Consider the following 27611-nt stretch of genomic DNA (forward strand, 5'->3'; position numbering starts at 1 on the left):
AAAAGCCAATGGGATCCCCCCCACCCCCCCCCCCCAAAAAAAGCCAATGGTAAAAAATCATTATCAATTTTACGTTTTAAACTCCTTAATCTGTAATGAATTTTAATTTTCCCTCTGTCTGGCGTAATTAATTTAATTATTATACGGATTAATATCAAGGTAATATTTCCTTTATGTGTTGTAAATGATTTTTCAATGTTTTGTTTTTTAGTGATGATACAGCCACAAACTCTTGTATAAATTGATGTGACATTAATTTATTGGTTGAATGAAAATATAAAATAATATAAATAAATCATGTGGGCCAAGAGATATTTAATTCACCCAATGAATTTGTTGTGCAAATTTTAATGTACTCGCAAGCGCACGAATCTATTGTAGTATAGACTAATGGTGACGAGTGTCGATCCCACGAGGAGGTGGATTTTAATTATATATAGAATTAATTTTGTAAATGGGTAGTTGGATTTATGGGGGAAATGATTTGGAATATGCTAATACTTAAATTAAAATGGCGAGAATAAATTCTAAAATTGGAATTGCAATGGAGAGAATAAATTGAAGAGAAAATCTATTAAATTGACGTACTTGGGTATCTGGATCCGTATCAACATGCATCATGGGCTAAATAATCCGTATTAATGCCAATTAAATCATGAGGGGGGAATCCACACCTCATGAACCACGCTCTAATCAATATGGTGCTAAGGGCTTATCGTGCCAAATAATAATAACCTTATACTAGAGAGCCGGTGTAACCAAGGCGGTATCTAGACAAGACTATTATTATTTGTCGACGAGAAGTCAAAACATCCACAAAAATTAAAGGGGAAGAGAAAATAAATTTACCAAATTAAGCCCATGACACATGTTGAGACTTCACCTTCAACCCAAGCTTGAAAGAAAATTAGCCACTCATAATTGAACTACGGGCAAAATGGGAATTTATTAAAATACGAAGAAAATACAAGATGGAGAGGGAATTACAGAAAATGGATCCCAAAAATGGATTCAGAGATATCAAATTAGGGGGGGGAGGCCCCCTTTTTATAGATACATGGAGTAAATCATGGCCATCGGATTAAAAACAGTTTGGACGCTCAGGATTGCGCCACGTCATCAGTCAACAATCCACGGTTTGACCACGCGGATGAACAGTAACACGGTTTGACCCGGATGAACAGTAACGCGGTTTGGTTGAAAATAATCCTGTGTGATGCATGCACCGTACGCGAGATTTTTCGTCCACTGATATGCTGCCACGTCACCATCAACAGTACATAAGAATTTTAGTCCAACAGGATCGTGACACCTCATCAGTCAATGCCACATCATCGGTCAATGCCACGTCATCATCCGTCTATGTGAACAGTGTCGTGAACAGTAACGTATACAGTATCGTACACGTGAATAGTACCGTACATGTGAATAGTGCCATTTTTCCTTTTATGCTCCTCCTAAGGTTTTCGACCGTCCTGAGTTCAAAAGTGATGTCCGTTTTGCCGTCTGATCTCTCCTTTATTGTGAAATGACTATAATGCCCCTAAAATACATAAATTACTTAATTAAAATAAAACACACGTAATTAAATCATAAGAATGTTAAATACATAAAAGTAAGGGTTGTTAGTAAGACTTGAAATGTAAAATGACAGTTTTCTCCTTTATAAATATGCATTTTCTAACACTCAACACACCCCCCAACCAGCTTATTGCTAGTCCCTAGCAAATAAAGCGAAAACAAAATTCAAATTCAAAATAATTTTTTTTTTTTGTTTTAATAGAAACACTCGTATTTATTCCATCAGATTAATGATAGCAATCAAATAAAAGTATAAGCATTATCTCCAGTCTAAAGCAACATCACACCCACATCAACCATCCACATGAATTAGCCCAGTAGACTTTGTTTTAGCTACTCTCAAGAATGACATGTCAAACCCCAAAATCTCACTGGAAGTAGTGACACTCTCACAAATAAATTAATCCCAATAAAAATAGTCACTCCAATGAATGGTAATTGAGAGAGAAAATAATAAAGAAGTGATATCACATGCTCTCACCAAGATGAAATAAATATGCCCTCAGCTTAGAAATAATACGATCTCAAGTCAAATAAAATGTTAGTCAACCCACTTTATTTATCTTTTTTTTTTTAATTATGCATCACTACATCTTTTTAGCCCATATAACTAGCTTCTACTTCAAACTATAGTTCCCTAAAATCAAGAAGGACTTTTATTAGGACGAAACGTAGGCTAGGGACATGGCTAACAAAGAAGGAAAATAAGGAAAACAAAGTGTATGTTTGAGAAAAATGCAGAGAATTTTTTTTTTTTTTTTTGGAAGTTGCAAGGTGGATTTCACCTATTTTTATTCTTTTGAAACAACAACTTTTGTTTTTGTTTTTGTTTTTTTTTTGTTTTTTTTTTTGCTTTTATTTGGCATAACTTCACTGAACAAAATAATTATTTACATTTTCTCAAACATACATAGGTGATGGAACTTATAAGATATCAGGTAATACTCCAAATCGGAGTGGGTCAAGATGATAAGTTGACAAAGAAAATGTTTTTTTTTTTTTAAAGGCTCAAAAGGGTTAACTATGGATATTAAATAAAAGGGATGGCTTGAAAGGCTCAAACGGATCAAAGATGGCCTCTCCATCGTCTTTTAGGGCTCTAAATAATTTTCCATATCTACTAGTTAGATGGGCCTCCAAATGTAGCAACACACTCTTTTTTTTCTTTTTTTTTTTCTTTTTTTTTTACCATTTTTTTTTAAAGGGTTAACTCAAAAGAAATGTAGAGATCGTGTATAAAATAATAAACTGCTAAGCTGTATAGAGAATGGGCAAAATGGTTACTCTCCAAGAAAATGATAGGCTCAACAACTCACTTGGCACTTATTTATGACATGTTCATTCCTTCAAGCAACTCATATTTGTCTCCGACATCAACATGTAAAGTAGCAAACATAGCGTAACATCACTTAAGACCAAAGATAATACAAATAATAAAATTTGAAATTAATCATGTCATCCAATGTTAAAACAAATAACACAAATTTTTTTTTAACAACATTCTACCCCCCAACCTATTCTAAACATGAAAGAAAAATATGCATGCAGGAATGTGAAAATGATGTAGAAAAATTTATTAGAAATTTTTTTTTTTTTTTTAACTAAGAAGATGCGTTTCTAGAGGCACTACACTCCATATTCAGCCATCTTTGACTCAAAAGTTGGAAAATGTATATTTATAGAGGAGAAATTAAAGAAGAAAAATAAACATAAACACATAATAAAGAAAAAGAAAATGTCTGAAATTAATTTTTTTTTTTTGAATTTTTTTTTTTGAACTTGTTTTTAAACAATGAAGATGCGTTTCTAGAGTAACTACACTCCATATTCAGCCATCTTCAACACAAAAAGTTAGCAACAGTTAGTTTCTACAACAAAAAATTAGTAAAAACTTAACCAAAATTCCACAATTGTCGACTATTCCCTCCCCCCAACCAGAATGAAACATTGTCCTCAATGTTTGAAATGAAAGAAGTAGAGTTTAGAAGACATCACCTGGGTGGTGCAACACAGAAGAAAATATTTACAGGCGGAGAGTTAAATCTAATTTGTACTTCTTACTGCGGCTACTGTTACCATCATTATTTGGACGCTCCAACACAAAGGTCCAGGGGTCTGGCTCCGGTCGATAAGCTTGTAACATATCAAGTAGCTCATTAGCAGTGTGAGCACAAATAAAGAGTTTTTTCACATTAGAGGGAATGAAATAGTTTTTTATTGCATGGTTAAGAAATGCGATAAAGCCATCATAAAAGTTATTGACATTTAACAAACCGATGGGTTTCTGGTGGATGTGCAGATGGGCCCAAGATGCTAGTGTCATAAGTGCCTCTAGTGTTGCAAGATCTCCTGGAAGGAAAACAAAAGCATCAGCATGATTAAGCATTTCAGTTATTCTTTCTTGCATACCTGAGACGATTAACTCTTCTCCAGTTGATGAGTCAGACGAACTGCCCAATGGTTTTAGGACTCTTGGGATGATGCCTAACACTTGACTTCCTCTGATAAAAGCTGCTTCGGAGACCATTTTTGATAACCCTCGGTTACCTCCTCCATACACCAAATGTAAATTTCTCGCTGCTATGCTTCGACCAAGATCTATGGCTGCCTCAACGAACTCTTTATGTTTGCCATAGGTAAATCCAGAAAGCACACAAATGTTCTTGAATTGTCTATTGGGAGTAGCTGCCATTGAAATATTTCTCAAAAACAATTTGTGAGTGTTTGACAAAAGAAATCACATTTAAGAGTCTTGGTGATAGTGGGTCACAGCTGTGAATGAGGTAACATGTTAGTGTCAAATAACGCATGAAGCACATGGCTCGCGAGTCAAAAAGAAAACAGTAAAAAGGAAAAAGCAAACAGTAATAAAATTATTAAAGACAATAATGCAAACAATAAAACAACAGTGAAATGAAATAAAATAACAGTAAAGTAAAAGGATATTTACACGTAGTTGCGACTGTGGCTCACATCTTCCTCTGGTTTTACGTCCAGAAACGGCTTGAACGCCCTCTATGGGTCGAGGATAGGCTTCCCATCCAGTTTTCTTATAAACAGGCAAACAGGGTCGTTTATAGTCAGATTCCCGAGACTATATCGTGCATGCTCTTTCTGGAATAATGGCCATAACTGGAGAATCGCTCCTTGCACATATCCACTGGGATGCGTTTCAAGAGACAAAAGGATATCATCCAATGACTCCTTATTCAAGCCATCCCTAATGAATTGAATCTTATCTTCCCTGTTATCAGACATCATTCCTAAAGAACATGGGTTTTTATTGCAACTCATTCTGGCACACTTATGACAAGCAACAGAAATTCTTCGAGCTCGTCGTTTTCTTGCATAATTTCCTTTACCACAACCAGGCATGTATGCAATAAATTTTGGAGGTAACTCACCTGCCGATCGTACTTTAGCCTCGATTAACCAACGGATGTCAGCAGGTATGTTATTTCTCATGAGTAATCGCATGCGTTCGGACCGAGCTTTATAGATCGTAAGGAGGGCATTCTGAGGAAGTGAAGGGAATCGCTTGTGAAGCTTCGTTAGAATCTCGTTTCTGTCCATACCTTCGCCTCAGAATATCAGTTATTATGGGAAACTGAAGTAACCGACTTGATTGTCACGGAGTACCGTTATCCGCCACTTCACCGGGGTAACAAACTAAAGCACACAAACAGAAAAACAAATTAAAACACACAAAGAAAATTAAAATCGTCCTCTTATTCAATTTACCTCAAGCTCCAACTGGATGTCGTAAACACTTCTCTCAATGTCTCTGAGTTGGCTTTCTAAACCCTCAACATAGGCTACTAACTCTGGTGGTTGTAGAGCCCAAATGCGTTGTGTTTTACAAAATTGAATCTGCCTTTTGAGATGAGTTTTGACACGTTGAAGTGGTTTAAGAATGTTCAGGAGGAATGGCCTAAGTATGAGACTCATGATTAACAATGATAAGAGAAAACTTAATGGTAAAATAAACACACTTATGCAAAAACAATTTCAATTAGCAAAAGAATAATATAAAGAAAGAAAACAAAATCAAATCAACGAAAAGAAAGAAAAAAAAATCAATTCAAATCTGGTGGGTCACTCAAATTTATTTCGGTGTCTTCTCCACGTGGTTGGTATTCTAGATATGGCTTTAATCTTTGACCATTAACTTTAAACGTGACACCGTTCTTTGGGTCCTTAATTTCAATTGCCCCATGTGGAAAAACAGTATGAACAATAAAGGGACCAGACCAACGAGAGCGTAACTTACCTGGGAATAGGTGCAAGCGAGAATTGAATAAAAGCACTTTCTGACCTGGAGTGAACGATTTTCTCATAACGTGCTTGTCATGGAAGACTTTCATTCGTTGCTTGTAAATCTTGGCATTTTCGTATGCATCATTGCGAATTTCTTCAAGTTCTGCCAGTTGTAATCTTCTTTCTGAGTTGGCTTGCTGCATGTCAAAATTGAATTTCTTGATGGCCCAATACGCACGATGCTCGAGTTCCACAGGTAGGTGGCAAGCTTTTCTATACACTAGCCTGTAGGGTGACATCCCAATCGAGGTCTTGAAAGCCGTTCTATATGCCCATAAGGCATCATCAAGTCTTAATGACCAATCTTTTCTGTCCGGCCTCACCGTTTTTTCTAATATGTGCTTTATTTCTCGATTGGAGATCTCAACTTGGCCACTGGTTTGCGGATGATACGGGGTCGCCACTTTGTGTGTGATTGAATACTTTGTCAAAAGTGCTTTGAATGCTTTGTTACAAAAGTGGGCACCACCATCACTGATTATTGCTCGAGGGAATCCAAAGCGTGAAACAATGTTGCTTTTCAAAAATGCTATCACCACCTTGTGATCATTGGTCCTACATGGAATTGCTTCTACCCATTTTGATACGTAGTCAACAGCAACCAATATGTATTGATGGCCAAAAGAAGGGGGAAAGGGTCCCATGAAGTCGATACCCCATACGTCAAAAATCTCAACCACTAAAATTGGATTTAGTGGCATCATGTTCCTTCGTGTAATGCTTCCCATTCGTTGACACCTATCACATGAAGAACAGAAAGTGTAAGCGTCTCGAAATATAGATGGCCAATAGAAACCACATTGTAAAACTTTAGTCGCTGTCTTCTTAGCACTGAAATGGCCTCCACAAGCTTGTTCATGGCAGAATGAAAGGATATTCTGAATTTCACTTTCTGGGACACATCGTCTAACAATTTGATCCGCACAATACTTGAACAAATACGGGTCATCCCAAAAGAAATTCTTTATCTCTGCAAAGAATTTAGCCTTGTCTTGCTTGGTCCAATGCTCTGGAAGTTTACCTGTAACAAGATAATTCACGATGTCAGCATACCACGGTAATACTTCCACATTCATCAATTGTTCATCAGGGAATGACTCATTTAATGGTAATGGCTCTGTAGTTGTGTCAAAATGGAGACGAGAGAGGTGGTCCGCCACAACATTTTCTATCCCTTTCTTATCTTTGAATTCCAAGTCAAATTCCTGCAAAAGTAATACCCAACGAATTAGTCTGGCTTTTGCATCTTTCTTTGTGAGAAGATATTTAAGAGCAGCATGATCTGTGAATATAATTATTTTACAACCAATAAGATATGATCGAAATTTTTCCAATGCAAACACTACTGCTAGCATTTCTTTTTCAGTAGTTGAATAGTTCAACTGTGCATCATTTAATGTCATACTAGCATAGTAAATAACGTGGGGAATTCGATCAACTCTTTGTCCTAATACTGCTCCTACTGCATAGTCAGATGCATCACACATGAGCTCAAATGGTAAGCTCCAGTTCGGGGCCTGAATGATGGGTGATGATGTCAACAACTGTTTTAATTTTTCAAACGCCATAAGACATGAATCATTAAAGATAAAAGGTACATCCTTAGCAAGTAAATTGCATAAGGGCCTAGAAACTTTGCTAAAATCTTTAATGAAACGTCTATAGAACCCAGCATGCCCAAGGAAAGATCTTACTTCTCTGACTGTTTTGGGTGGAGGAAGATTGGAAATGAGATCCACCTTGGCTTTGTCAACCTCAATACCTTTGCTCGAAATGATGTGACCGAGAACAATACCTTGTTTTACCATAAAATGACATTTCTCCCAATTTAAGATCAAGTTCTTCTCGATACATCTCTGCAGAACTAGTGTTAGATGATGTAAACATTGATCAAACGAATCACCAAAGACAGAAAAGTCATCCATAAAGACTTCAAGGAATCGTTCAACCATATCAGAAAAAATGCTTAACATGCATCGTTGAAATGTAGCAGGTGCATTACATAATCCAAATGGCATTCTCCTATATGCAAATGTGCCAAAAGGGCAAGTGAAAGTAGTTTTCTCTTGATCTTTTGGTGCTATGGGAATCTGATTATATCCTGAGTAACCATCTAGAAAGCAGTAAAATTCATGGCCTGCTAATCTATCAAGCATTTGATCAATAAATGGTAAAGGAAAATGGTCTTTACGTGTGACAGAATTCAATTTTCTATAATCAATGCATACACGCCATCCTGTAGTCACTCTAGTGGGTATCAATTCATTATCAGCATTGGTAACTACTGTGACTCCTGACTTTTTAGGGACAACTTGTACAAGACTGACCCATGAACTATCAGAAATTGGGTAAATGATACCTGCATCTAATAGCTTAAGGACTTCAGTTCTAACAACTTCTTTCATGTTAGGATTTAACCGACGTTGCATCTCCCTAGTAGTTTTAGCATTTTCATCAAGGTGAATGTAATGCATGCAATCTACTGGGTTTATACCTTTAATGTCTGCTATGGTCCATCCTAATGCTCCTTTGTGCTCTTTTAAAACATCCAACAACTTACCTTTTTGTTCATCATTGAGGGATGATGAGATGATTACCGGCAGAGTACTTTCTTCTCCCAAAAACGCATATTCCAAAGTGTTGGGCAATGGTTTGAGCTCGAGTTTCGGTGGTGATTCTGATGATGGAATGAGTTGCTTCTCTGATGGTGCTAGTTGCTCAACTCTTGACTTCCATTTATTAGTGTCCATAGATGGTGCTGAGTCAAGCAGGGCGTTGACCTCATCAACTGATCTGTCAATATCAAAATCAAAACCAAAGTGAGTTAAACATGTTTGTAAGGGATCATCACTAAGGTTTGAAAGAAAAGTGTCATCAACTAATGCTTCAATTAAATCCACATCAACAATTCCATCATCTGCACTGTGAGGTTGTTTGGCAATGTTGAAGATGTTCAGCTCCATAGTCATGTTGCCGAAGGACAACTGCATATTTCCAGTCCTGCATTGAATGTGAGCATCCGCAGTTGCCAAGAAAGGTCGGCCTAGAATAATGGGGATGTGCTTCCTTGAATCCTGTATTGGTTGAGTGTCAATTACAATAAAATCAACAGGAAAATAAAACTTGTCTACCTGGATAAGCACGTCCTCCACAATACCACGAAGTATTTTCGTGGACCGATCTGCAAGTTGTAACACCACTGGAGTTGGGTGTAATTCTCCCAGTCCAAGTTTCACAAACACAGAGTAAGGCAATAAATTTACACTAGCTCCTAAATCCAACAAAGCATTCTCAATTGTGTGGTTCCCTATACTACATGAGATAGTGGGGGAGCCTGGGTCTTTGCATTTTAAAGGAATTTTATGTTGGAGTATAGAACTAACGTTTTCTGTTAAAAATGCCTTCTTTTGAACATGCATGTTTCTCTTTTTAGTACACAAATCTTTAAGAAACTTGGCATAAGATGGAACTTGCTTTATAGCATCAAGTAAAGGGATATTAACACTTACCTGTTTGAAGATTTCGAGAATCTCACCTGTAGATTTTCCCTTTTTTCCTTTCGCTAACCTCTGAGGAAATGGAGCTTTGGGAACGTATTCTCGTGGGTTGGCTTCTTCTCTCTCCTCCGGTGGTGAGTCCTCAACGTTCACAGGTACAATTTGATTTTCCTTTGTCACCGGCATCTCCACTTTGTTGTCGATTTCTTTTCCTTTTCGCAAGGTCATTATTGCTTTGACCTCTCCATGCTGCTGTGGTGAACTGGTACTCGCTTCATGCATTCCTTTAGGATTAGGCACTGGTTGACTTGGAAATTTTCCTTTCTCAACAGTCATTGCCAAGGTCTGAACTGAAGAAGCAAGTTGTCCCACCATCTTCTCGAGGCTTGAAACTGATTGAGCTTGTGAGTTGAAGCCCGCTCTCAATTCATTTCGTAGTCCATCAATGGTGCGGTTCTGTTGCTCAATCGTGGAGTGAGTAACATTCTTGAAATTTTGGAATGCATCCTCCCATGGTCTGGGCTGAGAGTAATTCTGGTTCTGATTGTATGGTCTAAATGGTGGCTGAGAGGCTTGAGGAGTTTGAGAAATTTGTTGCATTGGTGGAGCTGGAGCTGCTGGTCCATTCTGTTGGAATCCTTGAGACCATGAAAAATTAGGGTGATCTCTCCATCCAGGGTTATATGTGTTGGAGTATGGGTTGTAATTTGATGGCTTTCTCATTACACCTATGGCATTGGCTTGATCTGAGTATGAGTCATGGTCATGTGGTTCTGTTGATTTAGCAGTCGATAATGATGCTATTTGTCGAGCAAGACCTTCAACCATCTCCTTGACTTCTTTGATTCCCGAAGTTGACTCGCCAATGTGAACCTCATTCACTCCTTTAATCCTTCTAGTATTCCTGAGTGATCGACTCCGTTGTTGGGAATTGTCCGCTTGTCGCTGGAAGAATTCCCAAATCTCTGATGCACTTTTTGACATTAGCTCTCCTCCACTTGTTGCCATTAGCCATTCTTGCACATTCGGCAATAATCCCTCCAAAAAGTATTGGCATTGGTGCCATTTCTCGTACCCATGATGTGGACACTTCAAGAGTAGCCCATTGAATCGCTCCCATGTTTCGAAAAATTGCTCGTCATCTTTCTGGGTAAACTCCGAGATTTCCCTGCGAATAGCATTGGTTTTATGCACTGGGAAATATTTATTTAAAAATTTTGTAACCATTTGTTCCCATGATGCAATGCTATTAGCAGGCAATGTATTAAGCCATGAACGAGCTCTATCTTTTAAAGAAAATGGGAATAGTCTAAGTTTAACATCATCATCTGAAAAATTCTCATATTTGAATGTTTGACAAATGGCATGAAAATCATTCAAATGATTATATGGATCCTCATTTTCTAGGCCATAAAATGTAGGGAGACAATTTAACACACTAGGTTTTAATTCAAAACTCCTAGCAGCTACATTTGGGTATCTTATGCATGACGTGCTCAAATTAGCTAAGGGACTAAAATAGTCCTTAAATGGCCTCTCCTGTGGTGCTTGTAAATCCATTTTATTTTTAACGTGTTTGTGTGTGCGAAGTGTTTTTTCTAATTCAAGGTCTATAGGTTCAAGATTAGGTAGTAATGACCTACGACCATGCATGCAAAATAAATAAAATAAAAATAAAGATGCAAACAAAACAAAAAATAAAGATGGGAACAAAACAAATAAAAATAAAGAAGAGGGAGAAATTACGATACTAACCTTATTGCGCTATTACAACCTTTCTATAAAAATACACAAAAATAAATACGTGAAAGAAATTAACTAAAAATTAAATTAATAAGATAAAAAAATAAAAAAAATTACAAAGAAAAATAAATTGAAAATTAAATCACAGAATTTTAAAGAAGAGAAAAAGAAAAGAAATACTAACCTTTAAATGTAGATTCACTTTTTTTTCTTTTTTTTTAATTAAAAAAAATAGAAGAAAACAAATAAAAGAAATTATTAAACAAAAAGTTTAATTCTATGAATTAAAATTACTTACCTCCCCGGCAACGGCGCCAAAAACTTGTTGTGCAAATTTTAATGTACTCGCAAGCGCACGAATCTATTGTAGTATAGACTAATGGTGACGAGTGTCGATCCCACGAGGAGGTGGATTTTAATTATATATAGAATTAATTTTGTAAATGGGTAGTTGGATTTATGGGGGAAATGATTTGGAATATGCTAATACTTAAATTAAAATGGCGAGAATAAATTCTAAAATTGGAATTGCAATGGAGAGAATAAATTGAAGAGAAAATCTATTAAATTGACGTACTTGGGTATCTGGATCCGTATCAACATGCATCATGGGCTAAATAATCCGTATTAATGCCAATTAAATCATGAGGGGGGAATCCACACCTCATGAACCACGCTCTAATCAATATGGTGCTAAGGGCTTATCGTGCCAAATAATAATAACCTTATACTAGAGAGCCGGTGTAACCAAGGCGGTATCTAGACAAGACTATTATTATTTGTCGACGAGAAGTCAAAACATCCACAAAAATTAAAGGGGAAGAGAAAATAAATTTACCAAATTAAGCCCATGACACATGTTGAGACTTCACCTTCAACCCAAGCTTGAAAGAAAATTAGCCACTCATAATTGAACTACGGGCAAAATGGGAATTTATTAAAATACGAAGAAAATACAAGATGGAGAGGGAATTACAGAAAATGGATCCCAAAAATGGATTCAGAGATATCAAATTAGGGGGGGGAGGCCCCCTTTTTATAGATACATGGAGTAAATCATGGCCATCGGATTAAAAACAGTTTGGACGCTCAGGATTGCGCCACGTCATCAGTCAACAATCCACGGTTTGACCACGCGGATGAACAGTAACACGGTTTGACCCGGATGAACAGTAACGCGGTTTGGTTGAAAATAATCCTGTGTGATGCATGCACCGTACGCGAGATTTTTCGTCCACTGATATGCTGCCACGTCACCATCAACAGTACATAAGAATTTTAGTCCAACAGGATCGTGACACCTCATCAGTCAATGCCACATCATCGGTCAATGCCACGTCATCATCCGTCTATGTGAACAGTGTCGTGAACAGTAACGTATACAGTATCGTACACGTGAATAGTACCGTACATGTGAATAGTGCCATTTTTCCTTTTATGCTCCTCCTAAGGTTTTCGACCGTCCTGAGTTCAAAAGTGATGTCCGTTTTGCCGTCTGATCTCTCCTTTATTGTGAAATGACTATAATGCCCCTAAAATACATAAATTACTTAATTAAAATAAAACACACGTAATTAAATCATAAGAATGTTAAATACATAAAAGTAAGGGTTGTTAGTAAGACTTGAAATGTAAAATGACAGTTTTCTCCTTTATAAATATGCATTTTCTAACACTCAACACAACGCCACATCAATTTGTACAAGAGTTTGTAACTATATCATTACTCTTTGTTTTTTATGTTCTTCACTCAAAATTGTTCAAAATAGTAATAGTAATGGACATAAAATTACTGATACTACAATTGCTTACTAATCTGATTTAAATTCTTATGTGCCATACTACAATTATATAAAGTGAAGACAATAATTTTTTATCATAATAGATGTAGTTAACAATGTGACAGTATAACAAAGTATTGTTAATCAATACCAATTTTCTTTGTTATTCATCATGACATTTCTCAACGTGTGCTATGGGTTTATATCTCAATTTTATAAGTGAATGATTTTTTTAGTTGTCAAAAATAGACATTTAATTAATAAGACACCTTGGTTTGATTCATATATGCATATTGGGATACTTACCCAAAAAAAAAATAAATGTATGTCTAATTTTTTAGTCCTAACATTGATTGGCTAGTTGTTTCTGACATTTTTGCCCATATATATAATTCTCCTTGTAAGGAAAGAAATCTAATAATATTATTATCTTTACCTTATTTAGTTATGGCATAAAAGAGTTTAATTGTGGTAATTAGTCCTAACACTGATTGGCTAGTTGTTTTTGACATTTTTGTGCATATACACAATTCTCCTCGTAAGGAAAGAAATCTAATAATATTATCATCATTATCCTTATTTAGTTATGGTATAAAAAATTTTAATTGTGGTAGTATTGTTCTTATCTGTCTGCTCTTTTGCATAGTTATCTTTGTTATTTAGTTATGGCATAAAAGAGTTTAATTGTGGTAATTAGTCCTAACACTGATTGGCTAGTTGTTTTTGACATTTTTGTGCATATACACAATTCTCCTCGTTAGGAAAGAAATCTAATAATATTATCATCATTATCCTTATTTAGTTATGGTATAAAAAATTTTAATTGTGGTAGTATTGTTCTTATCTGTCTGCTCTTTTGCATAGTTATCTTTGTTATTATTTTGACAATCTATTAAAAGAATCTAATTGAATACTATTTATTTACCTTAGGATTCTCTGCCTATTAATTTTCTCTTATTTGTTTGCTTTCTCTCTCTCTTTCTTTTTTTTTTTTCAAAATTTCATATTTAGATCTTTCATTAAAGAATAAACAGTATAAACAATGAAATATTAGATAGTGTGATGATAGAGTTACAAATTTTTGTAAAAATTTATTTTATACAAACAGATGTTGTATAAATTCATTGGTTGGATAAAAATACAAAATAATAAAAATAGATTTGATATGTACAAAGTCAATTATATCCTCTATATTTATTAAATTTTTTTTTCATTACAAGGTTATGTTTTTCCAGGTATATTGATTATAAATTGAGTTGCCTTTATTTTGTTTTTTTAAAATGGAAAAGATTTCATTAAGCAAAAGGAATTACAGAGTATTTAATAGCCACCGAGGTGGAACGAAATTCCACTTTTAGGGACCTGACATAGAACTTGCTGCTCTTGCAACAGAGTGAGCAGCAAAGTTCGCAAACCGACATACAAACGAGAATTGCACTTCTCCTAAAGACATAACTAGAGCTTGACATTTTTCGATAATTAATCCAAAACCATTTGGACCTGAAAACTCCTCAACCAAAGCTCGGAACACTTGTAGGCAGTCTATCTCTATAATAACACAAGGAAACTGCAACCCTTTAAGCCAACTAAGAGCTTCACAGATGTCAAGAGCTTCAGCTTCTCGAGCTCCAAAATTTCCTGCCATACCAGCACACCGTGCTGCCAAGAAACATCCTTCTGAATTTCGAAGCAGACAACCAAACCCAATCTTTCCCTGAGATGCAAAAACAGCTGCGTCCACATTGCACTTAACCCAGCCAAACTTAGGCTTCTCCCAATACAATGCCCCATAAACCTGCCTGGGAACATCATCATTAACAAAATACAGTTGCTTATTTGCTGCTTGCCACTGATAAAGAAGCTGCCCAGCTGAGTTAAGAACCTGATAAGCTGAGCTAGCTTTGTTGTTCCAAATTCTATCATTGCGATTAATCCAAATCCTCCAGCAAAGCATTACAACAATATTGCACTCATCTTTATTGCAACGTGTAAAGATGTGATCAAGCCAATCCAAGAAAGAAGAGCAGTGGCCAACAAAACCCACAGGGGAAGAGATTCAACAAGACTTAGCAAAGCTGCACTCAATCAAAGAATGTATAACAATTTCCTCATAAGCATTGCACACAATACAAGTAGAGGGAAAATCCACCCTTTTAGAAATTAAATTAACTGCAGTAGGCAAAACATTGGCTGCAGCTTGCCAAATAAAATTCTTAACCTTGTTCGGCACATTCAAGTTCCACAATTTTCGCCATACACCCGCAAAAAAATCAGGGGTAGTAGAAGTTAATAGTTTATAACAGCTACGAATCGAATAGCAACCTCGAGAGTCAGCCAACCAATACCACACATCATTATCTCGGCGGGAACTAAGAGGAATTTGCAGAATCAATGCTTTATCTCTTGAGTTGAAAATGTTCGAAATCACATCATGATCCCATACTCGTTAGTTAGACATCATTATACTACTGACAGATGTTGTAGCAAGTTCTTCATTAAAATTAGAAGAAATAAAGCCATCATTGAGATCTGGAAGCCACGGATACTTACTAATGGAAATCGTCTGTCCACTGCCAACTTGCACTCTACTCCCTTAAATCACCACGTCTTTTGCTGCCAAAATAGAGCACCACACATAGCTGGGATTGTGCCCTAAAGAAGCTCGCAGGACAGAAGTTCGTGGATAGTAATGAGCTTTAAGAATTTTAGCCATAAGAGAATCAAGACGGGTTAATAATCACCACAATTGTTTTCCTAGCATCGCAATGTTGAATAGATGAAGCTATTTAAAGTCAAGACCACCATAACCCTCTGGATTGCACAAATATTCCCATCTAACCCAAGTAATCCCTTTCCCTCCACTGTGATTGCTATGCCACCAAAAGGAATTCATCATCACTTCTAATTCTCTACACAACTCACTTGGCAGCAAGTAAATGTTCATAGCATAATTAGGCATAGCAAGTGCCACAGTCTTTAGTAAAATCTCTTTGCCAGCCCGAGAGAGCATCCGCGTACTCCACCCTTAAAGTATTTGCCAGAGCCTGTCCCAAATATATCTCAAGACTTCTTTCTTTTTCCTGCCAATGTATGATGGCAGGCCAAAATAGGCTCCATGATTAGTGGTGTTGGTAACCATAAGAATATCACATACTTGCCGAGTTCCAACTTCAAGCACATTAGTACTAAATGAGATTGAAGACTTGTTAAAATTAACCACTTGGCTAGAGGCTCGACCATACACCGCCAACAAATGCTTAATTAAGGAAGCTTCGTTGATGTTTGCTTGAAAGAAAAGAAAGCTATTATCTGGAAAAAAAACAAATGAGACACTGTCAGAGCTCCTCTCGCAAATTTGACTCCATGAAGCAAGCCATTTCTTTCTTGCCTTCAAATTAATGAGCTTAAACCTTCCGTACAAATAATGAATAAATATGATGATAATGGATCTCCTTGGCGAAGACCTCTGCAAGGAATAATCGGACCAATCACCTTACCCTCACGCAACACACTATACCGGACAGTAGAAATGCAGAGCATAATTAAGTCCACCCATATCGCATCAAACCCCAGCTTGAGCATCATAGCTTGAAGAAAGTTCTACTCAATCTTGTCATATGCCTTAGACATATCAATTTTCAAAGTAGCTACCCTATTTTTTCCTTGCCGCTTTTGCTTCAAGAAATGCAAAAGTAGGGATGGCAATGGGGTGGGGTGGGGGTGGGGAGGCCTACCCCATTCCCCACCCCGTTATAAATTTTTGCCTCCATTCCCCACCCCAGTCCCCAATAAATTTAGTGGGGTGGGGATGGAGAAACCCCATGTGGGGAATGATTTCCCCATCCCCACCCCATTCTCCATTTATTTATTTTATAATATGTATAAATATATTATTTTAATAAGTTAAAAATTAGAGATTTAAAATAAAATTATCATCATATTATAAAGTATTTAAATTCTTTTAAAAAAATATCTAAAAGTTTGAAACAATATCTTAAAATGATATTAAAAGTGAAAAAAATTTAAAGAGCGTAGCACCTTAAAAGAGAAAAGAAAATATAACAATGTTTCAGAGTTGAAAAATATTATAGGATTTTCTTTCATTTATATCTTGTTTATATTGCATAAAAATTAAAAAAAATTATTAATTGACATTATAATTGATAAAATAAAATTATTAAATAAGAATTAAAAACATATTTATATATAATGGGGATTGAGGTGGGGAGTACAAAACCAAATCTCACCCCAATAAGAATTTTGGGATTATTTTTCCCTCACTCCCCACCCCATTCCTCAAAAATTATTCAAAATTTTTCTCATTTAGGGTGGGGCTCCATAGGGCCCCAAATTCATGAAGGATTTTGTCATCCCTATGCGAAAGTTAAGTATGGATGGTTGTTGTTCTCCAAGAACGCAAGCCTGATATAATTTTCCTTTTGGAAAAAAACCCCACAAAATTATAGGAGGCCCACAGCCCCTACCCATTCTATTTTGATGGGTACCTCACCGCCCGAATTGACTTTACACCGGATTTGACGAAAATATAGCGCCAATTTGCGCCCGCGAAATTCAAAAAAAAAAATAATAATAAACAAAAACATGTTGCTACCACCGACCACCGTTATCTTTCTGCTGGGAGGGAGAGAATATCCAAATCAACTCGGTTCTCAGGTACGGATAATTCTGCTGTTACATATTTCAATCATTATCATCTGCTTCCTGTTTGGTTCCTTAGAAAACGCAGGAAAATGAACGAATTAAAAGGCTATTTTCAAACTCCCCATAATTCCTTTATTTATCCATAAATACATATGACAATAGAAATTTCTGAACTCTATAATACGATCTTTATTGTCACAGATTCAAGGTTCCACAACTCCGCTATCGCTTCCTTCTGGTCAGTACAGTTCTTTTACATTTGGTTTTATTTTTATTTATTTTTGCTTTTGCTTCTTTGTTGTGAGGGGGGGGGGTTATCAGAGCCGCCAGATGTTAGAAACTGGTTCTTGAGCTATGAGTATGAATCCCCTGTATTGGGCACAACTGATGGATTCAAAGATCCTGTTACTAGAGATAGCGGATGTTTCGTTTCCAAAGAAAGCACCGAAGAGACAGAAAATCATCTTATCATCAGTGAGGTACTTGAAACCGAAGACATTTATTTAATGATGCATAAGGTTAGAGTCTCTTTTATCTAATTATTTTTATTGTGATAGATTCTGGATTCCTCATGCTTGCCCTCCCAGGTTTCTGGTATGAGTTGCTTCTTTTCATTGTTCATTTATGACGTTTGTTCGAATGTTCGATGGTTGCAAGAAGATGTGATTTTTTATTTTTTCTTGTTTTGTTAGAGCCCGCTGGCATCGGAAACTGGTTTTCAAGCTACGCTTATGAATCTTTTGTATTGGATACGAATGATGATGTTCAAGATTCTGTTTCTGAAGGAAGTGAATGTGAAAAAGGAGGGTCTCTTGTGGGAGAACGCCATAATGGACAAGAGAATATGGCTGCAACTAGAGAAATTGATGTTAAGAGTGATAGTTCTTTAGGAGATGATGAGCCTGACGAAAAGTCCTCAATTAAGGTAAAATTATGATTATATTTCTATGGCCTTTTTGGCATTCTTTTTCCTTTTCTGGCTTATGAATAAAAAGGTGTGTCCAACATTATCTCTTGTAACTAGACATTATTTATTTACTTTCACAACTATTTATAGCACAGCTGTAAAAGCCAGCTGCAAAGGGCTAAGTTTCTTATATCTAACACATTGATGTTGATTCAGATTTTGGATTCTCCTGATCCATCTACAGTCTTTACAGGTTAGTATCACTGACTTTGAAAATTCATATTTGGTCGTTCAGTAATTTTGCACAAGTAAATTTCCCCTTTTTCTTTTTAATTTGTGTTAGAACCTCCTGATGTCAAAAATTGGTTCTCAAGCTATGCATATGAATCTCCTGTATTGGGTACAAGTGATCAATTTGAAGATTCGCTTCATTTAGAAATGGAACCAGAGAAATTTGTTGTTGAAGATAGCGATTTAGAGACAGAAGAGAAATTGACCATAATTAGAAAAGTTAGAAGTGGAGATGAAAAGGTTGATGAGGAGAAAGAGCATTATAATTTCACAAGACATAATAGCTCTATTGAAGTTCGTGAGCAGAAACAGGTTTGTAAGGTACACCTTCTGTATCTGTCTATCTCCTTGTTCCAAAAGAAAATTAAAATTGTTATTAAGGAGGGAAAGCATTTCACATATTTGTGGAAGTCATATTTTAACGTTTGTGGTCGTGTTGCAGAGAATTGATAGGATTGGAGGGAAGAGAAGTTCGTCTTCTCAGAATAAGATACATTCAGATAAGACTTTTAAAGACATCTTGGAAGGTAAAGCACAGCAAAGCAATGTCACGAGTCCATCCAAAGACATTAGAGAACTAAGCTTTGATGATGAAGGTTCTATCTCCAAATTGGAGCTAAAATTGTCCCAGAAGCTTGTTCTGTGTCATGGAATCTCAATGGAATTTCAAGCAGTAAGAAGGATAAACCTCAAACAAACTCGTTCCATACGACTGACTTCAAAGAGAAGTTCATGGAAGAAGTTAGTCCTTTATCACCTACGAGTAACTCTAAGTTGGCTCAAGATTGTGGAGCTTCGCCTAGGAAACAAACTCATAGGAGGAATGACAAGGAAAATTATCAAAAAGGAATTGCAGAAAATGGTTTTGTTGCAACAAGGAAAAATGGGAGTACAAGAACAGCAAATGCAGATTCTTTGAAAATGTCCCAAGGGATTTTATTAGAGTGTTCAAGGAATAATAGAAGTGTTTCGCCTGCTGGTGAAAAGGTTGTTGATAGAAGAAAGGCATTGATAGAAACGACCAATTATCAGAACTCTGATGCTTTAGAGGTCACTGGAAAATGGAGGTGTCCCCAAAAGGGTAAGCCAAGCCTCGGTCCCCCTTTGAAGCAGCTTCGTCTTGAGCGATGGATTCATAGAGTATAGAACTCTTATCAGTGTTGGGAGAAGTCTTGGACGCTTAGGAGCGACTTAAGCTAATTGGTATTCAAATTCTAAAATAAGCAAGCAGGATCAAGTGCAGTCAACTAGTTAAGAGCATTCTTATGTTTTGCAATATTCGTTTGACGAGAAGGAATTTTTTTTTTTGAAAAAACTTTTCTAGTCTTTTTAGATGAGTATCAAAAATCTATTTTTAGAAACGATTTTATATGTTTTGAATTGTTCTTAGAAAAAAGAAAAGGGCATTGGATAGTTTTGCAAGACAAATTTTTGTTCAAACTTTTTTATAAATAAAAACTACAAATCAAACTTGGACTCTATGCTGTTTTAGGCGATTGAATTTATCTTGCCTTAAATAGATCATATCTGAATACTTGAAACCTTGAAGGTATGTTTACAATTTTAGCATAACTGTTGTGGGATAAATTCTCATATTAAATATATATATATATATAAAACGAGCGCCTGAGTGATTTGAACTCTTTTAAGTTATGTCATGTAATAGTGATATAAGGTGGAATATTTTTATTCTATTATTTTTGTAAATTCACTGTATTTTAAAAAATAATTATAATAATTTCCTGTTATTTTTAAATATTTGACAATTAATATTGTTCACCCGCGGGCCAGATTCACAATCAAGAATTTAAATGAACTAATCGTTGTTATGGTAGTATATTAAAAGAATATATATGAAATAATCCTCTTATTATGCTATTGTATACCAACAACTAGCAAGCAATTACGCAAAAGCTTGTTCAATTTGAATGAAAATTGCTGGGAAAATTATAAATAGATATCACCTATTTTAATAATTATTTATTTCAAACCTTTTCATTTATGTTAAAAAAAAAAAGAGAGAGAAACGTTTCATTTTAAATAATATGGTATTTAGTACCTCGATGTCAATGATGGGATGAAATATACTTTCTAAAATAATTTTAACAACTCAACAAAGAAAATTTTTAATATAAAATAGCATCTCTTGTATCTTATTATATGTACATCTCAACCGATCATAAAAGTAAAGATTAAAAAATTTAATGGATGAGAAAATGTACACCTTAAACACCTCTAAAAACAAGAAATTTGGATATAATTAAATCTTATTTTGTTTAGTGTTTCTATACAAACTTTGGGACAGAATTTCTAGGTTAGCTAGCTACTATAAGGCCTTGCAATTTTTCAGTGAAAAGAGAACTAAGCGGACCCGTTATGATTCCACAAGCAGTTTGCAGCCCATAAAATTTAAAGCCCACGGCCCACGTTTCTGTGGCCGACTGTCTATCGCTCTATCAAAACTCTCCTCGTCGTCGTCGGTGTGCTCGCATGGGATCAATTTTGAGTCAACGATGAGTGCTTTAACGAAGCTAACAAAAACACTTGCACATCACTGCGTCAAAAAATCTAAAACCCATTGGTGCAAACCTTCGCAGCCACTTTTAAATTTATTAATCTCTGAAAATATTGTTAACATCAACACTTCTCGGTTTCATCAGTACCAAAGCCGTAGAACTCTCATTCTAGATTCCGCTTCCTCCGAATCGGTCCAGCTTCATGGGTGGCTTGAAGCTGTATATTTTGTGGTAGCCTAATTTTTATCATTGTCATCAACTATTATATTTCATTAATTTAACATCGGCCGCCGCTGACGTTGTATTGTTTATTTGTTTCAGTTTCATAATTTAGATTTAAACTTAACAATTATTATTATTATTTGTTCTTCCGTAAAAACTCGAACACCTGTGTCCTGACGGCTGGCGTTCGCTTCCAGCCATTTATAAATAAAGACGGGGTATTTTTGTCAGACCGATAATATTTCAGCAGAAATAAAAGGTACACGAAACCTATATAAAAGGAATAAGGAAGAGGAAACGACATTATTTTTTATTCGGTGTTTCTTCTGATCTAGCTAAAGAGAAAGCACAATGGCAGCAGTAGACGAGCGTCCTTCAGCTAAGAGGTGGCTTCCTCTTGAAGCTAATCCCGATGTCATGAACCAGGTATTATTCTACTTTTCTTTTCTTTTCTATTTTGTTGGTTTTCTCGTTTAGTTTATAGATCATCCGCTGTTTGTTCACTAAAGAAGAGAATTGAAATGAATTTTTGTATTATTGTTATTAATCGCATAACAATTTCGAAGAGTTTTTTTTATTTGGTCTTTCGGTTTTCCTTTCTATTTTTTTTTTTTAATTTGAAATTTGATAGATTCTGGAAGTTGTTTGAAAGACACCCTTTTTGTTTACTGAGAAAAATGAAAGAAAGTATCTATTGAACTGCTTATCTATGGTTATGAGTTGTTGCTTTTATTACTTAAAAAAAAAATGGCCACATAGAGGTTTATTCTGTTTGTGAAGAGTATTCTTAGTTTAGTTTACTTCATATTTTTTATTTTGTAGTTCCTTTGGGGCCTTGGTCTTCCAGCTGAGGAGGCAGAGTGCTATGATGTGTATGGCTTGGATGATGAGCTCTTGGCAATGGTTCCACAACCTGTTCTTGCCGTGCTGTTTCTTTATCCCTTACCTCCACAGGTCTGTTAAAACCAAATTTGTTTCTTTATACTTGGTATGCTTCACGAGTATATACTTGTTTGCTGATTTTTTTTTTTTCAAATTTTGATTTCTTCAGAGTGAAGAAGAAAGAAGGTTGCAGGACAATGACAAAAAGGTGGGTGTGAATGTGTGATGATAGGACGTAGTTACTTTTGCTTTATTATGCTGTTCTGGATCATAAATCATCTCTTTTTAATTATGAATACATACATATCATTTGCATCCTCTTTGTTATTTTTTGGTTATAAGTCTCTTGGTTTTCCTCTTATCATGGTTGATCAATTGTTTTTGTTTTCTAACTGAGCAAATGCAGCCGGTGTTGTTGTTCACTTCTATTTGTGGAGCACAACTTCACTCCACTTTCCTCATTTTTTTCTCTCTGTAGGAATCTAGCAAGAATGTTTATTTCATGAAGCAAACTGTTGGAAATGCTTGTGGAACAATTGGACTTCTTCATGCTGTTGGGAACGTCACTTCGGAAATCAAGTTTCGTAAGTTGTGCTTACTTTTCCTTTAATTAAGTGTTGCTAGTGTAGCAGTGGTGCTGGCAATACAAATACTTTAGAAATGCTAGTAATGCATGCAGCTTTTCTTGCATTCAAGGTACCTCTAAATGCTCATAGTTATCAGCCAAGTGCTTGTTTGTATTGTCATGTATATTGCTTCCCTTTACATTTTTTCTTGTTATTGCAGAAGATGATTCATTCTTCGATAAATTTTACAAGTCCACAGCGAACTTGGATCCACAAGAGGTGATTCATTCTTGGTTCTATTTCTGCTTTTCCTTTTTTCCCACCCCTAGAGTTATCTGTTGACTTTGAATAATATTGTTTATTGCCTCTCATTTCTCACTTCTAATTGCTATGAGTTTTTCATATTCTTTCTGCAGCGTGCAGCATTTCTTGAGAATGATAAGGAAATGGAAGTTGCTCATTCGGTAGCAGCTTCAGCTGGTGACACAGAGGTATTTACACATGCTTGTTTTCATTATAATCAGTAAGGACACTAGTACGGCATGAGAATATCAGCTAAAATTTGTTAATCATATGGCTGGGCATTACATCTTCATGAGAATATCAGCTAAAATTTGTTAATCATATGGTTGGGCATTACATCTTCGTGAGAATATAAGCTAAAATTTGTCTAAAATGTATTGCTTTTGTGACCAAATGGAAGCTTAGCTGTTAAATTAGACATTCTCATAAAGCTGGGATTTTGGAAGTGAAAATTGCTGATTCATATTTGTGGTGGTAGTGATTACAACCCTCATGCTTTTGTGTGTATAGGTTAATAATCCATGTGAGTGTGATTCTATATGAATTACGCATTATACTGAATTCTAAAGGACCCATTATAAATTCCCATGAGAAGCTGGCTCTAAGAAATATCTTATTGTTTTATTTGGCACTATCAAGTAAGGTTTGGGTGCTACAGTATACTATTGGATTGGACTGTAGGAGTCTTAATTGTAAAAATGTGATTTGTCGGGTCAAATTACTTTCTTAGCAGTTATTATATACAAGGTGACATGAAAAGTTGACCAGTGTTGATCGCCGTCTTTGTGAAGTTTCATGCTCAGCTTCAAAATGTAGATTTAAATGCACTGGACTGGTGGTTGAGGATATACTTTACTGGCTATAGAATGATTGATTCCCCCACCTCCCAAAAAAAAAAAAAAAAGTGGAATTAAGAGTTCGCCAATCAATATAATTTTTCCCCTAACTTTTTTTAAAAAAAAAATTAGTAAGAGTTCGTCAATCAATTTCTTTTTTTCCGTTTCCTTCTGTTTTTTCCTAATTATCAAATGATGTATAACATCGTAAGCTCCAATTAGTTTAATATCGTAAGTTGCAATTGGTTTATCTTCATTTGTCTTACCATTTTCTTATTTACAGGCTACCGATGACGTGAATGATCATTTTATCTGCTTCACCTGTGTGGATGGTACATGCTTCCTTTCGATAGTTGACTTATTTTTTTCCCTCTCATATTGATTAGCCAATGTTCAGCTGTTAACCAGCTTTTGAGAAATTCTATCTATGCTTTTGTATTTATCAAAATCTTCTATGTAGGGGAACTTTATGAACTTGATGGAGGGAAGTCGGGGCCAATATCCCATGGTGCTTCGTCTCCAAGCAGCTTATTGCTGGTATGGTAATTAGCATTATAAAACTGTGTATTTCTACCCTCTTTAGATTCTTAGATCCCAAAAGAAGCAAAAATAAAGAAATTCTTCAGTTTTGGATCTGAGAAAGAAAAAAATATAAGAAAATGAAAAGACATCAATAGTCTTAAGGTCATATTTAGTATTGAGGTTGGACAGCTGTATCTTAAAATCTTTAAGTGTTTGGGAAATACTAACTACTATGATTTTGAAGTTAAGTTGATTTGAATGATGAAAAATCGATAATATTTTTATTATTTTTGTCAAAATAATTATTTAAAAGTAAACATTACTACACACTATTAATTTTTATTTCATAACTATAGTTTTTTTTTTCTACAATAGCTGTGGTTTAAAAGCTGCGACACCTTAATACCAAACAAGGCTAAAACTAAGTGAACTTTTCTTTAAAGAAAAAGAAGAGAAGAAATATTGATTACTCTGTAGGGCTATCTCTGAAGCAAGTTTAGATCATCAATATCTTTGTTGGGCTAGGGTTAGAGTTGTTGCACAAGGTTGGGTTTGGTTTTGGGTTTCAAGTATAACAAATTTTATCCTGATTGGATAAGCATCTTTCTGTTTAATGAACTACAGTCAAGGAGGTTCAACTTGCTAATGTGTCTTTTCATCTTTAACCATAAGCAAAAAGTGAGCGTGCCTTGGTTGTAGCTCTTTTTTGGCAGTTTTCTGATATTGTATTTCACATGTACTTTACTCTGAAGTTTGATTATTGGGAGCTGCTACCTTACATGTAATGTAAGGTATAGTCTCTCACAAATTGAATTGTGGGTCTCATTTGGGCCCACAGCCTTGTGAGAGGCTGTACTTTACATTACATGTAAGGTAGCAAAATCCTTGATTATTAATATTATCTATTATTTATTTATTTTTTACAGGATGCAGCTAAAGTGATAAAGGGCATGATCCAGAAAAATCCTGAATCACTGAACTTCAATGTAATTGCCTTTTCGAAGAAAGCTTGAGGTGCATTTTAATGTTGAGAATCTGAGCTTATTCAGTTCCTGCAAATGATAAAGCTTCTTACTGCAGTTTTCAGTTTGTGCACATCCACATATGCGCAAACAAACTAGTTCAGTGATGGTTGTAGGTCGACTTAGGTGGCTTTACTTTCAGATGGTACAGCATGTTAATTCTGGTTGCTGTGTTTCAGTTTTAGAGCAGATTCATTTTACACCTTGGGAGTGCCAGCATGACTCTTAGCCCTACAATGCATGTTATGCTACATTTTCTGCTGATGTTAAATTTAAATGGGTGAACAAATTTGGATTTGGAAACAAGGCTTATCCTTTTCTCTACCGATTAAAACATCACCAAGATTATTAAGACCTTGTTTGGTATTGAGTGAGGTTTATGTGAGGGAAAAGAAAGAAAAAACAAAAGCATATAGCTATGAAGAAAAATAAAAGTTAAAAATATTTGGTAAATATAATTTCTAAGTAGTAGTTTTGACAACAAAAAAAAGAAGAAGCAAAGATATTAGTTTTTTTAATTTAGTTTTTAAACATCATAACGAGTGTTTATATTTAAGTTGCTGTAACTTAAAAGTGACAGGCCGTAGAGTGCCCACCATAATGAAACAAGGCTATTAAAAAAATAAAAATAAAAATCTTTTAAGTCGGATTCTTTTTCAATAGGGCAAAGCTAGTTTCTTCTTTCTTCTTCTTATCACATATACTCTGTTAGTAGGGTATCTAATTAGTCGAATTAACAAGACATTTTGTGGATGATATAAGTGATTCTCATGCAAGGATAACTGGAGTTTAGTTTATATATATATAAGAAATCAAAGTTATGAAACAGCAAAACAAAGGCCTAAATAAATATGGTGGTAATCCGTGAATTGTTTGGCAAAGAGGGTGAGGGAATCAGCTTCTAACTTCTTCCTAGTCTCTTTGGGCGTCTCACCTATCTCTGTATTTTTGCAACCGCGCTCAACAAGCTTATTTGCGAGTTTCAAGAGCTTGATTTCAATCTTGAGCTTCGGTTCAATCTCAACCATCCCCTTACCAGGCTTCCTGTTCACTCCAACCTTGGTATCTTTCTTTGGCTCCACCGAAAGCTTGTTGGCCTGCATGTTTTGGTATCCATTAGTCTCTGAAACTCTTCTTGCCCTACGACTTGGCAATCCCATGGCCATGCATCCAAAACAAGATAAAATCTATTTCTCCTAAGTTTAACCCTAATCAAATCGACTTAATAAACCCCTTTTTTTTTGTTTCCAAAGGTTTGATAAGACTTGTTTATATGTTGGAAGATAAGTGGTTCCCCGCCCAAATAGGATTCCCATAGTTAATGCGGGTTCCAACTCTGCGACAACCGGGTCGCTCATGAAATAAGGAAGATTCCCACTTCTTCCTTTGAAAGCACTCTTATTTACTACTCACCAGTTCCCCTTAGTGTTTTACTTTTCATAATATCTACGGCTGTCTTAACCTTAAACAAAGTTAACGAAAAATGTGAAAGTTAAATAATTTTCTGATATATTGTCAAGTGTATGCCCAAAAAAAAAAAACTATAATAGCAGACAACTTTAAAAATGAAAAAATACAAAATAATAATAAAAAAAAACAGCCTTTATTATATTTTTCATCTATCTCCGCAGCAAATATCAGCTCCTAATAACTATAGAGGTGGCACCGACCTCCATCCCTGGGTAAATATTGTAGTGTACATAATGTGAATACTGTAGCTTAATGTGGTAGATTTTCTAGAAATTATAAATTTTAACACTGTTAATATTTTTTAAAAGAATTTTATAAAAACTAACATTTTCCAAGCATCTACATTTCCTATTATATGAATTTTGTCTGTGTGTGTATGGTAAAGATTAGTATTCTGTTAACTTTTTATAACTAGATGGGACATGACATTATGAAAACATTAGGACGAGGTAATAAAAGTTGATTTCTACTAGAGGGAAAGTGACAATCTCGG

General features: G+C 35.5%; 3 protein-coding genes and 1 non-coding gene across 4 annotated transcripts; 3 read left to right on the forward strand and 1 right to left on the reverse strand.

The window, feature by feature from the left end:
• The first annotated feature begins 10467 nt into the window (after nucleotides 1–10467).
• LOC127901550 (small nucleolar RNA R71) lies at nucleotides 10468–10571 on the forward strand. Its single transcript, XR_008053790.1, has one exon. It is a non-coding gene; the product is annotated as a small nucleolar RNA R71 (small nucleolar RNA).
• A 3702-nt stretch (nucleotides 10572–14273) lies between these two features.
• On the reverse strand, nucleotides 14274–14873 carry LOC127901356 (uncharacterized). Its single transcript, XM_052438487.1, has one exon. The coding sequence runs from the start codon at nucleotides 14871–14873 to the stop codon at nucleotides 14274–14276; it is 600 nt and encodes a 199-aa protein (XP_052294447.1).
• Nucleotides 14874–17733: 2860 nt separating this feature from the next.
• Nucleotides 17734–20244, forward strand: LOC127901358 (uncharacterized). The gene is made up of 6 exons (XM_052438489.1): nucleotides 17734–18060; nucleotides 18139–18175; nucleotides 18274–18506; nucleotides 18705–18741; nucleotides 18832–19100; nucleotides 19222–20244. The coding sequence occupies exons 1-6, from the start codon at nucleotides 17734–17736 to the stop codon at nucleotides 19696–19698; spliced, it is 1380 nt and encodes a 459-aa protein (XP_052294449.1). The 3' UTR covers nucleotides 19699–20244.
• Nucleotides 20245–21259: 1015 nt separating this feature from the next.
• LOC102611974 (ubiquitin carboxyl-terminal hydrolase 3-like) lies at nucleotides 21260–26000 on the forward strand. The gene is made up of 10 exons (XM_052438756.1): nucleotides 21260–21776; nucleotides 21853–21943; nucleotides 22340–22471; nucleotides 22569–22607; nucleotides 22878–22983; nucleotides 23186–23244; nucleotides 23382–23456; nucleotides 24388–24436; nucleotides 24565–24641; nucleotides 25553–26000. Exons 2-10 carry the CDS (start codon nucleotides 21869–21871, stop codon nucleotides 25637–25639), a joined length of 699 nt encoding a protein of 232 aa, XP_052294716.1. The 5' UTR covers nucleotides 21260–21776; nucleotides 21853–21868; the 3' UTR covers nucleotides 25640–26000.
• The last annotated feature ends 1611 nt before the right edge of the window (nucleotides 26001–27611 follow it).

The sequence above is a fragment of the Citrus sinensis genome, chromosome 3 (assembly GCF_022201045.2).
Source record: "Citrus sinensis cultivar Valencia sweet orange chromosome 3, DVS_A1.0, whole genome shotgun sequence".
Taxonomy (NCBI): domain Eukaryota; kingdom Viridiplantae; phylum Streptophyta; class Magnoliopsida; order Sapindales; family Rutaceae; genus Citrus; species Citrus sinensis.

Bases quoted from the DNA above. Each gene is read 5' to 3' on its own strand.
- LOC127901356 (XM_052438487.1), bottom strand. From the start codon at position 14,873: ATGCTTTGCTGGAGGATTTGGATTAATCGCAATGATAGAATTTGGAAC.
- LOC102611974 (XM_052438756.1), top strand. From the start codon at position 21,869: ATGGCAGCAGTAGACGAGCGTCCTTCAGCTAAGAGGTGGCTTCCTCTT. The intron at 22,472-22,568 runs GTCTGTTAAAAC...TGATTTCTTCAG, and splicing joins TTTATCCCTTACCTCCACAG to AGTGAAGAAGAAAGAAGGTT. The intron at 24,437-24,564 runs GTACATGCTTCC...TCTTCTATGTAG, and splicing joins CTGCTTCACCTGTGTGGATG to GGGAACTTTATGAACTTGAT.
- LOC127901358 (XM_052438489.1), top strand. From the start codon at position 17,734: ATGACAATAGAAATTTCTGAACTCTATAATACGATCTTTATTGTCACA. The intron at 18,176-18,273 runs GTATGAGTTGCT...TTGTTTTGTTAG, and splicing joins CTTGCCCTCCCAGGTTTCTG to AGCCCGCTGGCATCGGAAAC. The intron at 18,507-18,704 runs GTAAAATTATGA...ATGTTGATTCAG, and splicing joins ACGAAAAGTCCTCAATTAAG to ATTTTGGATTCTCCTGATCC.